Below are 17,939 nucleotides of genomic sequence, written 5' to 3'. Positions count from 1 at the left end.
ATTTGCATCCAGGCCCACGTCGGTTCCCATCCTCTCTGTTAGGACAACAGAAGGAAAAAAGCGATGACAACATAAAAATTGAAGGATCTGAAAGAACAGACACAAAACATAAAGACAAGCTTACTGATTAAGGAAGTATTGAGAGCATCAAAGCGCTGGCGGATGTCTTCGTCCTGAGCAGCCATCTTCGAGTTCTCCATCCGCAGTTTTTCTTATTCAAGAACAAGCTAGGACTTTTGATCCGCCCATTTCTTCTCTTTAGCTTGAGCCTTCGATTTCTCCTCCTCGGGGGCTTTTTTCAGCAGCCTCGAGCCTGGACTCTAAATCGTCAGCTCTCTTCTTGGCAATGGCGTAGGCGGATCGAAGGTCCGTCACCTCTCTCTCTAACCCGATGAATCGGGTGGCCACACCAATCATCTCTTGGGTGAAGGGCTGGAAACATCGCAATAATTAAATGGTGCCAAAAACTGAAAGTGCAAAGATAGCAGTATATACTTACATGGTCTAAGGGCGCGGTCGGAGGATTCTCAGAAATGGCGATGCCTTTGGCAGTGGCTTCCATCCTCGCCCTTTTTACGGGTGGCGCCTTGGGACTCCTTGTGCCCTCCGCCACCGCAGGGGACTCGGCGGCTCCCTCTGTTGACTCCGCCGTTTTTGCTGGCGTCTTCACAAAGGCTGCCAGGTCACGGGTGCCATCTCCAGAAGGGTGCCTCGGAGTGTCATCCCCGTCACTACAAGAATAACAAAGGAGAATAAACAAAGGAATAACAAGTCAAAAGAAAATAGTGAATCAAGCATTTAGCTCACGAGCTAATGTTCAGGCAAGCTCTGAAGGGGTCCTCTTGATTCGAGGAGATAGATGCAACCGCACTTATTGGTTCGACAAGTATCGGGTGCACATCACTCGAATACTCTGAATCTTCGGATGCTATCTTCCTCTTTCGCTGGCCCGCAGATTCTTCTCGGCTGCTTGCAGGCGGCAACGATGTATGGGTGCGGGAAGATTCGGAGGCGTTACCCTCCTCTTCTCCGGCAGCTTCAGTGGTGGCGCCAGTTTTGGCTGCCTCACACTCGGTATCAGCCACGACGGTGGCAGCTTCAGGAATCTCGCCACCCTCAGGGAGTGGCGGAAGAGAAGAAAGAAAAATATGGTCCTAGCAAAAACATAGGGAAAGTTGAAAGGAAGAAGCAAAATTACAAAGAAACAAGGTGTAGCATATGCAAAAAAAGTGCGTTCAACAAAGGATCGAATACTTTGTCACCCGACAAGATGTAGGAATCTCGTCCACTCCGGTCAGCTTCGTCAATCGACGAGCCAGCTTGTTCAGCTCGTCGACAGTCAGGTCCTCCTTCGAGATCCTCGAGGGATCCTTGGAGCCAGCATAAGTCCACATAGTAGTGGGTCGAGCCTGCAGCGGTTGCACTCGAATCCGAAGAAAATTTGTCAAGATTTGAAGATCCGACAGTTCTTTACCCTCCTTGGTCTGGAGCTCCTCGATTCGCTGCATTTGAGGCTCGGTTTCTTCGAGTTCGGCATCAGTCAGGGGAAGATCCCACGACTTCAGCTTCACAACCTTCTTCGTGGAGTCGAAGGGGGCGAATCCGAACTCTTGATCGTCGACTGGCTCATCCTTGATATAGAACCACTTTTTCCTCCAGTCTTGGACTGACTCCGACATTTTGATGTTGAAGTACTTCGTGTCGCCGCGGATGGAGATGATGGTGCCGCCAACATCGTGGACGGTACCCTTCGACGCGTTGCGCTGGATGAAGAAAATGCGCCTCCAAAGGCCCCAGTGCGGGTTAATGCCAAGGAAGCATTCACAGAGGGTAATAAAGCATGCAATTTGAAGAATGGAATTTGGCGTGAGCTGGTGTAGCTGCACGCCGTAGATGAACAGCAGCCCACGTAGGAATTTGTGGGCTGGGATGGAGAGGCCACACAAAAGGAAATCCCAGAAAATTACCCGGTAACCAGGTTCTGGATGCGGCATCACATCGTCACCAAGCATCTTGATCGCCGCCATCGCAGGGAGAGCGCCGAAGGACCGCAATTTCTTCAGGTCAGTGGAGGTGAAGGTGGAACGGCTCCAGCCGCTAGCAAGATCCTTCTTGGAGGTGGTGTCACCTGCTCTGCTGCGTTTTGCCTTGCTTTTCCCCATGATCGCCGGAGTTGGGTGGAGGAAGATGAGAGAAGAAAAATGCTGGAGGTCAGAAGAGCGCAAGGAGTAAGTACGAGCGGCAATGAGCACGAGGAGGAAGATGGATGCAAAGGGGACGAATGAACATCAATGTGCGGTGATTTCTCTATTTAACGGCAGGATGGGTTCAGGGTAACCGTCAGATCAAGTTGGACGGACGACGTGTGCCCAATCTAGGGCAACACGTGTCATCAAGAGATGAAGCGATAGGGGCGCGTGTCCCACTACCGCCGTAAAACAAGGAAGTTACTGCACCGCTTTTGACAACCGCCTTGATTTTTACGCGGTCATGGGGTCGTGGTGTCAAGTCAAGAGGTGTGGGCCTGACAGAGCGTCCGTCAAGCTGACCAAGGGGCCCTCTTCTGTCTACTCACGTCAATCATCTCTGCAGAGGTACTCGACCACGCCATCATCGTCATCTCTGACGTCATGAGCGGTACAAAAAATCATTGAGTAATGAAGACAATGATTTGGGTACAAATATATGGAGTTGCTACCCAATTTGGAGCCTATACTCGACTTCAAGCATTCGAGAATAGCATCGGGGGCTAATCCCATCGGGAACGCTGTTCGCGCACCCGATAAAAAAATAAATTTAGTATGGAAATTTCAAATACTTCATAAATAGCTCCCATCGGGAGCGCTGATCGCGCATTCAAATGAACAAGGAGAATTTTTCAGATAGGTACGTATAATCATGATTTCATTATATGTAGCAGGTCTTATAAAGAATCGAGCCTATACTCGACTGCAAGCATTCGAGAATAGCCTCGGGGGCTACTCCCATCGGGAGCGCTGTTCGCGCACCCTATAGAAAAATATTTAAAGGAAGGACAATTAGACGACACAAAAGTCTCGAGTTCATGACCAGTGGTAAACACTTGGCCCATAGTCTCGCCTTTTACTCCCATCGGGAGGATGAGCACTCGATAAATATACAACTCGATAACTTCGGGTACTACAACAGCCAAACAAGCCATCCGATGAAAAAATTCCTAGACCGCATCCGCCGCGATAAAATGTCTGGATGCCGTGCTTTTCAGCATGAAGATAAGACCCCAGGATCCGTCTTGTGTGGCCTAGTATTCGCACAAGAATGCGCTCTGCCAGAATATTTTCTATATCGACGATATGATGAAAAATCCCGACGGACGCGTTGGGTACCCTTAGCATTTAGCTGGAATTCAGAATTCGATAAGACCTCTGCGGCCCGAACTGAATTACGCCAGTAATTCGAATTCGAGTCTAGGGACTCGAGTTTGAAGTAGGTTCACGGTGTCTTTGCCCAGGAGCAATTAACTGGTTCCCGATCCGTCGGATGCACCAGACTCGTTTTACCCATATCCCTGGAACAAAATGAAGAGTTTTCTGTAAATGTTAAATAATTATTTGAAAGAGATTTCGAGTTCGTCAGATTATAAAGAAGACGTTAAGATTGGAGATTCAACTCGAGTCAGCAACTCAAGTAGAATCTCGGGGGCTACTGACATGGGTATACCGAATTGGGTATTCAATATTATCATCCCTAGATAAAGGTCCAAGAAGGAATCCGCGATAGCCCAAGAGGCCCAGAAGAAGTACAGGCTCGGGAAGTACATAGAGTCTTAGGCAAGTTGTAATCGAATCGGGTAAACCGACATAAACACTGTAACCTCCCCGGATGTGGACTCTGAGACCTAGCCCACTATATAAGGGCTAGGAGGAGCCACCGGGGAGGGTATCCAGAAGCTCTTGTACTACCCAAACTTGTAAACCCTAGATTTGAATACAATCTCGGCGATTCTTTTCCTCCACGAAAATATACGTCGGATGCCTAATTCGTCTGACAAGTATGCAGATCTACTAGCGCACTCTTTTCCCCATTGCCGAGGTTCTCCCTCGTCAGCAGCCACCACCATCCTCCATCCCCGGGAGTGAGGAGAAGTAGACGGAGGCGGAGGCGTAGGAGGTGCAGCAGATGGAGACGGCGCCCGGGAGGAGATCAGAGGCGGTAGCGTCGCAGGCCTCTACCTCAGGTCTGAGGAGGAACGGGGCTGACGGCGTCGAGGCGAGGTCGGGGAGGCGGAGACGCGCTGGGTGGCGCTTGGCCGAAACCCGGTGGGAGCTAGAGGTGCGTGGCGCATGGTTGGCGCTGTCCTCGTCGCCCACCACTCCTACGGCCGCAATGGGGGCGACCTGGTTAGGGGAAGAGGAGGCTCGAGCGGAGCTGCGCGGTCGAGCTTCGCTGGAGATGCGCTAGAGCTGCGCCGGGTGGAGTCAAGCTCGTGCCGGAGAAGGGCGCTGCTACCAGGGGCCCATGGCCTCGATCTGATACGCGATGGTCTCGAGCTGAACGAGCCATTTCGCCGCTAGGCTCCATGGGGAAGGGGTGCTTGCTGGAGAGGGTCGCAGGGAGGAAGAGATGAACCAGAAGATCACCTCCCGGAAGGCCCTCTCGATCATCCTCTGGCACGATAATGGCAAGACCATCATGCAACAGGAACAATCAGTATGAATATGTTTTCAGATGCTTCTTTCTAGCTGTCAATGCATAGCTCTGTATGACATGGTAGTGTGGATTGAATATTGTGTACTTGTCATGATATTTTTCCAGGTAATTGTGCTCCATGTTGGTTAATTTCTGAACCATGTGAACATGACTCCACCAGCAGCCCGAGGTGAGCCCAGACCTAGAGAACTTCCTCTTATTTGCTTTTGAAACGCCATGTGTTATCACTCCCTTGTGCTAGTTGCAGTAATTATGCTTATGATGTCCTCTTTGTTTTCTCCCATCAAACTATAAAATGTTTGACAGAACTTCCATGGTTCTCTGCTATGCTGTCGAGCTAATGTCCCGATCTATATCGAGCAGGTTAAAAAGGAGAAGCCTGACTTGGACTTTGTGCTACTGGTGGTTTGTTCAAATAGGAGGTATGATATCTAACTAACCACATCACATTTTCTGTCCAGTATTGACTCCAAAACTTATTTGGGCCATTGGTTAATCATTATAACAGTGATTTGTTCCAAAGCACCATTTAATCATTATCATGGTGTATACTTCCAACATTTTTCCGAGCTGATTGATGTAATTTCCACCTTACAGCTTACCTAGATGTCATTTCTGCTAATATATTACAGGTGTATTATTTGTCTTCCATCAGTTTTCTTGATTAAAGTTTGCTAGGTTTATTTCATTTCCTACATTTTTTTTGGCATTTCCTAAGAACCGGGTTGATTGTTTGAGCAGTTTGTGATATTTGGACGGCATTGAATAAAATTCTTAGTTTTGTTTAGGATTAAGTAAAGCAGAGAGAAACATTTGCTGCCTAGCCTGTTCTGAAGAATGCTTGATAGGTTGATTGGGTATGGAGTTTTTATGTCAGCCAACATTGGCGCCTCATATTGGATTCCCATTTACCTTGTGAGGGTTGACTGAATTACACTTTGTTTTATAGGAAGTGGTGTTTACTTTTGTAGTTAGGTTGTATTCATAATAATGCGTGATCCCTTTATTCTGCTGGAAACATAAATTTGTTTGAAACATACTCTATTAAAAATATTTAGTCTCCTGGACAATTATATAATGACATGCTTTCGTTGTCTTCTATATATTCTTTTTATCATCAACTTTATTTGCATGTTCATGTCCCTGCTTTCTTTTGTGAATACCTTATGCACAACTTTCTCTTTTTCTCCGCAAAATGAGTTTCTTTAGTCAGATAGTCCTTTCTTCAGCATGCTAATTTTTTTTTTGATGCTGGAGACGGATTTGTAGAAAGTTTTAGTAGAAAATGGGAAACATGTGTGTCTCCTACTACTAGGTGTGTGCAATGTTCAAACAATGTTATTTTTGGATCTGTTCCATGTTCTTAATAGTCTATCTGTATTCAGTTTGTAATATTCAGTAAAAAGTATAGCTTCGTTCGGCACATCCTACTACTGATTTGTAACTTTGCTTCCCTAAGCCAGAGTATCCATACACGCAAGTTGTACTCTAGGTTTACCCTTTTGGCAAACACTGCAACATGCCATTTTTTTTATGCCTACTCTTGCTTGCTGCACTACTAGGAAAAGGCTTACCGCCGGCGACCTAAAAAGGCTTACCGCCGGCGCTTTCGGATTCGCCGGCGATCACCTCGCCGGTGATAAGGGGTTATCCCCGGCGCTTTCGTGTTCGCCGGCGGTAACTCCAACTTATCACTGGCACCTTCTCCAATTCGCCGGGGGTAACTTTGTGTACCGCTGGCGCTTACGTTCTTGCCAGGGGTAAAACTAAAATATCGCCAGGGGTAATAATAACATGAGCCAAAAAAAAATCTCAAATTACACTGTATATACACCATAATACACAGTATATACACAAAATATACAGAGAAATACCAGAATAAGATACACATCAGTAACACAACAGATATAGAAAGTACCCAAATGTTCATAACATGCATGCATCAATAACACAAGTGTAGTTCAAACTTCATCTCCAACTAGCAAATATTACACAAATAGATACAAGTTCTCCAGAGTTGCACATGTGAATACAAATCTCCGTCCAGCGGCTAGCTAGCTTCTGGCTCCCCGCTAGCTGCTCACCAGGCTTCTCGCTGCTCCGCTGCCTGCCGGCCAGCCTACTTGCTGAATCGCCACCAGCCAGCTCCTCCTCCTGCGTGCTCGGACTCCGAAGCCGAGCTCCCTACACATGGAAGTATCATTATTGTTTGTTTAGTTCAACCGAAGAAAATGATAGATTTGGTACTCTAGGATTCAGTGAACATCTCTCAAAACAGAAAATGATAAAATTGGTACTTGACTAATCAGCTAGTAATACATAAGTCATGCAGTTCATTTGGAACAGCGAAACAACTTTACAAAAAATGAGTTCTGTCATCTAGTGCAGTTTACCATAACCAACAATATGCTTGTAATCAAAAAACGATGCAAAACAAAAGCATCTTCATTTTTATATTATACTAACAAGCTATAAAGTCTTCCTGCTTATGAACACATGCTTATTAACACAATGAATGGCAGCACTGCTGCTTTTTAAGGACAACCTTCCTGCTTATTAACACAATGGATAGCAGCAGTATAACTTATTAACAAGCCTTACTAGTAGCCCCAGTTCAATGAATAACAGTAGTCATTCGTTCCTCATATAGTTTGTGCTACGGTTTGGTTTGTTTGACAGCTAATTATGTACGTGAAATGAACAATCAAACTAAGATTGCAGATTATCCAAAAAGGTACGCGCCAAAGAGGATTTGCTTCCAGGAGATTGCACAAAACGACAATGACGGAGGGAGTTCTGGATTGCACGAAATTGATGTGGAAGAGGGGGAATCGGAAGGAGGGCTCACCGTGGAGTTCTGGATTCTAACAAATGCAGAAGAGACACTGATACATGCTCCATAAATATAACAACATGAACAAAGACACTATGTACTGAACCTACACCTGGTTTTTTTTCCCATAATGATCCAACATCAGATTAGTGACAGAAAATTCCATTTCATATACTAGCAGACATAAAAATGTGAAAAAAGATCATCAATCATAAGGATGGTGGACAGAAAATTTGGTTGCATCTTAAGTTAACATACCGATCGGAGCTTGCCACCAAAATCTGGCGTGAAATCAGATAAATTAATATCCACATGGGTCTTTAACATGCAAATCTCCGGACCAGCCTACATGTTAAGATTGGGGACATAGTAACTCAGATTCAAAAGGGCATGCAAATTAGTCGAATTAACTTTGGAAAGATAGTGGAAATTAATGTCAAATCTAATCCAGCTTAGGGAAGAGCAAAATGCGACTATGAAATAACACTACTTAGTAAGTTAGTATTACAACAACATTAGCTTGCTCAATAAAAGTATTTACAACATTATGCTAGCGCAGGTTTACCGATAGGAAGATTTATAAGCCAGTGTCATCCAAAATGACAAGTGACTTGCTGACGTGACTTAATTCCAAGTGTCTAACTAACCCATCTGCTCATGAACACTAACAAAATGCAAGTTGCTTATGACTTTTGTACCTTGTTGGCGAGCTCAAGCAGTTGTTTTGCTGTCTGAACATCCGCAGCAACACACAGGTTGCTGTGCTTGGCCTCCATAACCTCGCACAGCCTCCTCCCCATCGGATTCACAGCCAGCATCGCCCTCTCCGCAAACCTCGATGATATGGTTAGTGATTAATTAGTCTCACTGCCCCATCTCTTCATAAGCTGATTTTCTGTTATTCTACCATTAGCATCTACAGAACCACCGGTCGGAAGCTTAGCGAACCCTAACTGAAGTCCCGGCGGCAGCACGGGGCGGCAGGGGTGGGGCGGCCAGGAGGCAAAGCCCGCGCGCAAAGTGGGGAGGGGAGAGCGAGCGGGATGCGTTACCTCCTCCTTGAATCCGCTTCCGTAGAAGGCGGCTATGGTGGCGTCGACCACCTGGACGTCGATGGGATGGCTCAGATCCCTCAGCTTCTCCGCCATGGCGGCGGCAGGGAGAGGACGGGCGGGGGCGGGGGAGCGGAGCCGAGTTCTCGCGGCGGGGGAGGGGGCTGCGAAGTGGCGCGGCGTCGGAACCCTAGGAGAGGCGGCGGCGGTGGGGAGAGGCGGCAGCGAGGGGTTGGGGTTGGGACTTGGGAGGGAGAGAGGGGAGGGGGAATTTTGGTCGTGCCCCGAGTGGATGGAGATGGGGGGCCGCTGCTACGTGCACCGAATTGTGGTCTACTTTATCCCCGGCGGTAACGAATCATAGAGGCCAGCGGTAATTTTGGCCCAAATGGCCCATAGGATCCCACTTTACCCCTGGCACATACGAATTGATTTCGCCGGCGGTAATTAAATTACCCCCAGCGTCTTCTAGACCTAACCGCCGGCGGTAAGGTGAGGCCACCCTGGAAGGCCTTACCGCCGGCATCTTTAAATCGTACTCGCCGGCGGTAAGGAGTGCGGCTATAAGCCTTTTTCTAGTAGTGCTGGTGGTACTGATTTGTAACTTTGCTTCGCTACGTCAGGGATCCATACCGTTTTACTCCAAGTTTACCCTTTTGGCAAACACTGCAACATGCCATTTGTTTTGATGCATATTCTTGCTTGCTAGTGGTGATATGACGAGTATCACTTTTTTGTTGGCAGTAATTTTGATCAAATGCTCTTATACAATTTAATTTTTTAGTAGCTTACTTTTGATTGCGTCAACACATGTTACTCCTTTTGGTGTTTGGCCCTGCCAAGGAAGTAATAACCTGGAACCGGTAAAATTTTCTTCGTTCCATGTACTATCACTTGAAGAGAGCGAAGGTCTCTCATACTGGAAGTTGCAGAAAAGATTCAGGTACATCCATATTCCAGTCGGTGAATATAGAGGAAAAATATGTCAAGGCTTTACACTAGTGGAGACAGGCCCTTCAGTTCCGGCCCGTAAGGGGCTTTAGTCCCGGTTGGCAAACCGGGACTAGCCAGATGGGACTAAAGGCGAACTTTTAGTCCCGGCTCGATTACCAGCCGGGACCAATGGCCCTCCACGTGGGTGCCGCGGAGCGCGCTGGGGGCACCCCCCTTTAGTCCCGGCTCGTAATACGGACCGCGACTAAAGAGTCTCTGCCGCGGCAGTAACTTGTGCACTTTCTGTGCCGCGGCAGAGGTGTTAGGGTTTAGGGTTTAGGGTATTTATATAATTTCAAAATAGTTTTCGTATATTTCTACGCGTACACGTTCGTACATATATATATAAGATAACTTGTCTTACGATCGAGCATATATATACAATTACATGGGGATCACAATTACCGGGACTAGAGCCCGTCTATTCGATTACACGGACCGACATTTTCAGTAATGGCCCTGAGCTACACTAAATCGTCCTTTGTCTTCTATAGCTTCTGCCCTCAAAAAATCCGCCAGCTCCTCTGCAACAGCAATTGCACGTTGCTCTGGTTGGGACTTCTCCCGCATGGCGTCGAACTATATAAGAAAAGGAGATCAATATGAATATCAATCATGATAACAAAAAGTGACGGTAATAAAATAAAGTTGTGAGTTGCTTACGTCGTATGTATAATCCTTGTGCTCAGAGGTATACGTGCGAATGAACTCGCAAATGTAGTATCCACATAGATGCGTCCCCGGTGGTTGCTGGTCGCACTTTACGAGAATAAAATTTAATCAAATAATAAACTAGCATCATAATTGTATTTAAAATAGAAGTAAAGAGATGCACGGCCCTATCTTGTACTGCTTACCTGAACACTCCTAAACGTCAGCTTCTCATGAGAGATACCGACAGTCTTGCTCTTGAACCGCTTCCAAACCCTGCCTGGCAAGGAAAATGAATTGCTAAGTTATTCATTACTTGATATCTCAGAAAATCATCGGAAGAGACCGATATAGCGCGAGAATGATTGAAATTACCTTTGGAGCATGTCCTGCATGCTTTGGAACTGTTCCATGTCTCTCGTTAATGGGTCGAAGACATCAACTCTTCTCTTATCAATTTGAATGTCTAGCAGAATCCAGTGGAAGCTGCACACGTATATAAATACGTCAGTAACTCATCAATTGCACTTGTGAGTGAATGGACACAACAGAGTAAGACCGTCACCTGAAGTTGTAAGGAAACAGCATGTGGTCACAGAAATTTTGGTCCATTAGAAACCTTAGAAGGTTTTCCTCCGTCTCCTCGGGCTTATCAGTTAGCGTCTGTATATGAACTTTATCTGGGTCAATGATATAATGAGTACAAAAGGATATAATGAGGATAATTACATGCAATGAACTGAACAACTTATATGTAGAGAACGAATTGAACAACTTACAGACAATAGCAACTCATGAGAGATTTGTCGAGGGCTTCGCAATTGTACATCTGGAAGAGTTCGTCAAAGTCGACATGGATCTCTTCGGGTCGGCCGTAGTACTCCTGTGGGACTTTCACCACGATCATTATTCTCCCATTCTTTGCGGCAGTCAGGTACCATGCATGCAAGTGATGCATACGTGTTGGCATTTCGTCCAACATCTCTTTGCTGACCAAAGACTCCCCCATGATAAATTTAGGCTTAGGGGCTACAACAGCCTTCGGAAACAACTCGTCTTGGGAAGCCAAAATGTCTTCAACACTCATCCCCCATTCATCCGCCCACTTCTGTGCTTCTTCCAAACTTTGCTGCTGCACGGATGGTGGGGGAACATTTCCGGATAACACCTTGAGGGGTGGGATCGATTGTTTGGCCTGTTGTCCGAGCTGGGGAACGTCTGATCTTTTCCCGCTTGCACTTTTAATTGATTTGCTCCCACTTGCACTGCTACTTGATCTGCTCTTTTCCCCTTGGTTCTGCAGTGTGCGTAGATAGTCATCAGGCTTATGGTGCAAGTCATATTGCGATGGCAGGGTTAGTAAGTAATTTGCATAATTTTTTTGCTTCTCGGTGTATACCGGGCGGGGCTCGGGTTTCTTCTTTTTCATCTGCGCATCACAATGTTCCTTTGCGATCCTTTCGTTTTCCTCGGGGGTACGATCGTAAGCTCTGATTGGAAGATTCGGATGAGGTACCTTTGGGAGGGGCGACATTTTTCGCTTTGGGGGGCTCCGTCGGTTAGAACTCATCGACGGAGCATTCTTGTTGGCACGCTTCCGCTTAGGTTCCTTAGCGGCCGGCGGCGGAGACGGCCGACCCAAGTCCGGCGGCGGAGATCGAGATGGACTCGCGCTGTGGTGGCCGTAGTCATGGGGTGGGCTTCTTTGAGGTGATGGAGGTGTAGGTGACCTGCGACGACTCGGAGGCGGTGTTGTCCTTGGTGCCGAGCCTGGAAGCTTGATGTAGTTCTTGTCCCATAGAATGATTCCACCCACTACTTCTCCGAGTGTCCTCTCCTCTTCAGGTCCAGGGATGTCAAGCTCCATATCATGAAACCTCGTTACGATTTCATCCACCACGACTTTAGCATAGCCAGCTTGAATCTCACGGCCATGTCAGCGTGCGTCAGGTGGACAAGGTAAAGCTTGTCCGACCGCCACTTTCATGGATATGTTCTTCAATCTCTGATGGAGCTCACAAGATATTGACTCCTTGATTCCATCCACGGGGTAGCCGGGACCGCCCTCTATAATCCGTCGTGCATCGTCAGCCGGGGCCTCCGAGTCAGCCACGCTGCTTTTCCGAAGAGATGTGCTGGCGGTAATATCGAGTGCAGGATCTTGCGGGCGCACTACTCATCTAAGTTCGTCAATCTGCTGCTGCTGCTCGTTAACTCTAGCAAGCAACTGGTTGAACTTGTCATTTTCCTCGTCCTGCTGTCGCTTCTTTGCTCTCGCTCGGCTTCTGTAAGAATCTTGGTCTTTGGCAAACCCAAGCCACCACGGGTAAGAAGGGCCAAAGCCTCGTGTTCGTCCTCCGTGTTCGTCATTCCCAAGGACTAGTGTCAGCAAGTCTTTCTCTCTATCGGGACAAAACTTTCTCTTTCCATCTTTAATTTCTTTCACTATTTTTTTCCAATTTTCCCTGGGTATCCTAAGACCGTCACTGCAAACAAGGTCCCCTGTTTGTTCGTCCAGCCCCGTCTCCAGGAAATGGGGGCCCGGGTGCGACTTAGAAAATGGGGCCAAAATTTTCTTTGTTCAAACTCAATAACTAGTCAAATAAAATTATAAGTTCACTTTAGTATATAAGTTCAATATGCACTATTCCGTACAATGCTCAAACATATATCAAGTTTTCATTGTAACAGAGAACTATAGCACTAAAAAAGCAGTAAACGAACCTCATGTTCTACCGAAAAGCACCATCCGTCTTGTATTTCTTGAAATAAAATCTTCGATCATCTTTTTATAATTGATCTTCTCCAAGATATCACTCTCGAGTGCTATTGTCGCCAATGAACTGAGTCTTTCTTGTGTCATAGTAGAACGCATGTAGGATTTCAACAACTTGAGTTTAGAAAAGCTCCTTTCCGCAGATGCAACAGTAACAGGAACGGTTAACAAAATTCTGTATGCGACATTAGCAAAAGGATAAAACGGATGCTTCTCCAAAAACATCAGAATATCAAGAGGACCCATAGATTTCTCAAGTAACTCCCGGATCAGAACTAACTCCCTCCACAATTCTTCTCCATCAATATCCATAAGCGTTTCGGTTTCCTTTTCATGTTTAAGTGCAGCCTCAAGTTTCAGACAAGAATCCTTCAAACTCTCATCATCCAAGGATCGCAACCTATCAGAAGTAAACAAGAATCCAAAAGTGTTTCCATACTCTTGGTATTGTTCAAATCTGGTTTTAAGTGAAGCAATAGCTTGATCAACAATACGCAAAAAATAATTGATCCTAAATGACTCCTCTGCAGAATGTGATTCAGTAGGTGCATCAGCCGGTCCCTCATCAAACTGTCTTTTTCTTGTAATTTTACGCTTGGTGCGAAAGCCTGGATTAATATCCAACTCCATTGCAATTCTTTTAGCAGCTTCCAATGCCTTTGAAAAGCCAGTATCTCTATACTTAGTGAAAAAGGAAATCAACCCCTGTACAGACTCAATGGCAATATCAATAATCATATCTTTTGATTGCAGTTGCTTGCTTACCACATTAATATAAGATAATATCTCATACCATATGACTATAGAAACGATAAACTCAAAGTCACCAAGCTCATGTTCTGCCAATGATTTAGCTACACTACTTGTAAGTGGATCCTTATCACTTTCAGCCACTTGCAGCAAAGCCTCCCGTATATCTGACATTTGGAACCTTATAGCCTTAACACTCTCAACACGACTTTCCCAACGAGTAGCTGACAATGACTTGAGAGTCAATCCTGTTATATTATCTTTAAGAATTTTCCACCTCTTTGTAGAATTAGCAAATGTTGTATAGATGCGCTGGATAATTCCAAAAAACTCGGTTGCATTACGACAGGAATTTGCCATATCACATAGTGTCAAATTCAGGCTATGACAACCACAAGCTGAATAAAATGCTCTTGGGTTTACATTCAAAAGTTTCCTTTGTACGCCTTGATGTTTCCCTTTCATATTTGATCCATTATCATATCCTTGTCCTCTCACATTGTTTATATCAAGTTCAAGACTCTTCAGTTCATCTTGTAAAACATCAAACAGTCCTTGGCCAGAGGTATCATTCACACTCAAAAAACCTAAGAAAGATTCCTCGATGCAAACGGAACCAGAAGATGCATCAACATACCTTATTATCAAAGACATCTGTTCTTGGTGGCTTACATCAGGAGTACAGTCAAGTATAACTGAGAAGTACTTTGCCTTTTTTACCTTTTCAATGATTTCAGACCTGATTGCAGTAGCTAGCAAAGTTATCAACTCATTCTGGATGGAAGGACCAAGATAGTGATCACGAGTTTGATCATTGGTAATTCGGTCAACATGCTCTTTCATAACCGGGTCAAATTTAGCCAACATTTGAACTAGTCCCAATAAATTGCCATTGCTGTCTTGGTACAACTTACAATTAGTGCCACGAAATGCTATGTTATGTTCTCCAAGAAATTGTACAATCAAGAGAATCCTGTACAAAACTTTTCTCCAATGATCCCTTTCCTTTTCAAGTTCTCGCTGAGCAACTTTATCAATTGTTTGATTGTTCTTCAACCTCGTACGCAAGTCATACCATGTGCTCATATTTGTGACATGTTCTCTACTAGTTTCATGTTGTTGAAGTCTACTGCTAAGATGTATCCAGTCACTGAAACCTTCATTTGCCAATGATCCTCTCACAAGCCCCTTTCTCAATAACTTGCAACAAAAGCAAAATATCTTGTCAAGATCTTTACTGTATACAAGCCATTCTCTATCACATGTTTCTCCGTTTGGAAGAACTCTACTATATGCCGTTGCAGAAAACCTTCTAGATATTTTGTCTCTAGGACCATGCTTAATTGACTTGTCTCTTTTAGGACCCTTTTGCAGCAAAATGTCGACCATTTTAGGATCAAGACCCTCCCAATATCTTGGATCAAATATATCAGGATGAAAAGAGCTATTGGTGTCATCGTGAACAGTAGCATCATTATCTTCCACACCAGTATTAGCATCATTACCTTCATCATCAGTATTAGCATCATTACCTTCATCATCAGTATAAGCATCAGCGCGTTCGTCACCACTATCACCTTCATCAAATTCTGCAGTATGAGCCTCAACTTCAGAACTTGCTTGAGACTTTTTCACGATAAATTTATCTAGAGCACCCTTTTGCGACTGAGTTACTGCATCCAATCTCTTTCTTTTCTTCTTTTTTTCAGCACCAGATAGACACTTTGTTCTTCTCATGATCCTATTTAACAAATGAACAAAAAATATAAAATAAGGAATCATGAGTTCATGACTAGGTGTAGACTACCTGAATAAAATACAGGCAGCGAATCAACAATCCTACCTTGAAACTTGAATGCGTATGTAAGCAAACTCTAATTCTCTAAACTGAAACTCAGATTCTCAAGCTGTATGGAAGCCAACTCTAATTCTCTAAACTGAAACAACAATAAGTCGTGAGCAGCAACTTCTTGAAATTCAGGCTTACGAGTGATTTACAAGGAGATTGCCAATTGAATCTGTCATGGCTGTTTCTTACGAGTGAAATTCAGGCAAACGAACCTGACGCCAGTTTGATCTCCGGAAGGATCGGATCACCGGAACCGCGGAACGGGATCACCGGATCAGCAGGGGCGGGCACGCCCAAGCCCAATCGCCAATCGGCAATCGCCCACGCAGACGAAACGACGGAAGAGCAGCGAGGCGAAACCCGTCGCGTGGTCTCCTGGAGTTCTGATCGAGAAGTTGAACTGATCGATGCCTTGCTGGGCCTAGACGTCTCGGCTGCAGAACACAGGTAATAGACTAGTGGGCTTTAGAAAATCGGGGGCCCCTGAAATTTGGGGGCCCTGATCGATCGATCGTTTCGATCGTGGGCATCGACGGGGCTGTGTTCGTCGTATGAACTGCCATGCGCAAGGACGGGTACGGGTGACAGGCTTCGACCGGGTTTTTGCCTTGCCATTGAAATGCTTGCCTTTTTTCTTTAAGGGATGCTTTTGCGGAAGAAAACGACGATTGTACGGGTACACATTCTTCCTACATTTTTCCAGATATATACTTTCTGTCTGATCCAAATAGTGCGTGCATGCATTGTATCCCTTGTTTGACTGTCCTGAAATGTTACTAAGAGCAGACCAATCATTGATGGTTACGAAAAGCAACGTTCGCAGGTCAAATTCCTCTTGTTTGTGCTCATCCCACACATGTACACCTGGTTTGCCCCACAGCTGTAAAAGTTCATCAACTAACGGCCTTAGGTACACATCAATGTCGTTGCCGGGTTGCTTCGGACCTTGGATGAACACTGGCATCATAATGAACTTCCGCTTCATGTACAACCAAGGAGGAAGGTTGTAGATACATAGAGTCACGGGCCAGGTGCTGTGACTGCAGCTCTGCTCCCCAAAAGGATTCATGCCATCTGTACTTAGACCAAACCATAAGTTCCTTGCGTCACCTGCAAAGTCCGGGAACTCTCTCTCGATTTTTCTCCACTGCCGACCATCAGCGGGGTGCCTCAACTTATCGTCTTTCATACGGTCTTCCATGTGCCATCGCAACAACTTGGCATGCTCTTTGTTTCTGAACAGACGTTTCAACCGTGGTATTATAGGAGCATACAACATCACCTTGGCAGGAACCCTCTTCCTGGGTGCCTCGCCCTCAATATCACCAGGGTCATCTTTTCTGATCTTATACCGTAATGCAGTGCATACCGGGCATTTATCCAAATTCTCGTACATCTCACCGCGGTAGAGGATGCAGTCATTAGGGCATGCATGTATCTTCTGCACATCTAATCCTAGAGGGCAGACAAGCTTCTTTGCTTCGTACATGCTGGCGGGCAATTCATTCTGTCTTGGAAGCATCTTCTTCAGTATTACCAGCAACTTTTCAAATGATGAGTCAGTCACACCGGTCTCTGTCTTCCACTTCAGCAATTCTAGTGTGCTACCCAGCTTCTTCTGGCCATCTTCACAAGTTGGGTACAACAATTTGTTGTGGTCCTGTAACATCTGCTCGAACTGCAACCTCTCCTTTTCTGTATCGTAGCCTCGCCGTGCATCAGAAATGACCCGACCAAGATCATCAGCGGGCTCATCTGGTGCCCGTTCTTCACCCTGACCTTCTTCTTCATTGTCTTCCATTGCGGTATCAGCGTACTCAGGGAACATAGATCGGTAGTTGTCATCATCGTTCTCTTCTTCATCGCCGTCTTCCATCATAACCCCTCTTTCTCCGTGCGTGGTCCAAACATTATAGCCAAACATGAAGCCAGAGCGAAGCAGGTGGCTCTGAATGACTCCTGAGGAAGTGTGATCCTTCTCATTCCGACATTTAACACATGGACAAAACATAAAGCCACCACCATGCTGGTTCGCCTCGGCCGCATCGCGAAAAGAAAAATACATGCATCTACTAGCTATATTTTCTCGAGACTTACGACACAGCTTTGCTCTAGCTTATGTATGTATGGCAGTGTGCTTTGCTCTAGCTTAAGACTACCACCAATGTGTATTTCCCTGTGTTCTCCTTCTCCAATATGTAACCTTTATGTATGTAGGAGCAATGTTCAATCTTTATGCTATTTCTTTTAGCTGTAACCTTTACGTATGTAGGATGTGTATTTCCATGTTTAAACTTCTCTATATTCTATTTCTTTCAGGTTTTGGGTGGGATGAATGAGTAAGAT

At 45.5% G+C, this 17,939-nt stretch overlaps 2 protein-coding genes across 2 annotated transcripts; both read right to left on the bottom strand.

Moving 5' to 3' along the window:
- Positions 1 to 6,581: 6,581 nt before the first annotated feature.
- Positions 6,582 to 8,788, bottom strand: LOC139837484 (uridine 5'-monophosphate synthase-like). The gene is made up of 3 exons (XM_071826914.1): positions 8,221 to 8,788; positions 7,781 to 7,867; positions 6,582 to 6,873 (listed from the first exon to the last, which is right to left on the bottom strand). Exons 1-3 carry the CDS (start codon positions 8,338 to 8,340, stop codon positions 6,658 to 6,660), a joined length of 423 nt encoding a protein of 140 aa, XP_071683015.1. The 5' UTR covers positions 8,341 to 8,788; the 3' UTR covers positions 6,582 to 6,657.
- A 1,226-nt stretch (positions 8,789 to 10,014) lies between these two features.
- On the bottom strand, positions 10,015 to 15,481 carry LOC127339138 (uncharacterized). Its single transcript, XM_051365021.1, has 8 exons — positions 15,007 to 15,481; positions 12,965 to 14,880; positions 11,002 to 11,515; positions 10,784 to 10,898; positions 10,594 to 10,704; positions 10,425 to 10,494; positions 10,231 to 10,326; positions 10,015 to 10,146 (listed from the first exon to the last, which is right to left on the bottom strand). The coding sequence occupies exons 1-8, from the start codon at positions 15,479 to 15,481 to the stop codon at positions 10,015 to 10,017; spliced, it is 3,429 nt and encodes a 1,142-aa protein (XP_051220981.1).
- Between the last annotated feature and the right edge of the window lie 2,458 nt (positions 15,482 to 17,939).

Source organism: Lolium perenne, chromosome 3 (assembly GCF_019359855.2).
Source record: "Lolium perenne isolate Kyuss_39 chromosome 3, Kyuss_2.0, whole genome shotgun sequence".
In the NCBI taxonomy this organism is placed as follows: domain Eukaryota; kingdom Viridiplantae; phylum Streptophyta; class Magnoliopsida; order Poales; family Poaceae; genus Lolium; species Lolium perenne.
Note: the sequence above shows the minus strand (reverse complement) of the source record. Positions and strands in the feature narration are given on the sequence as shown.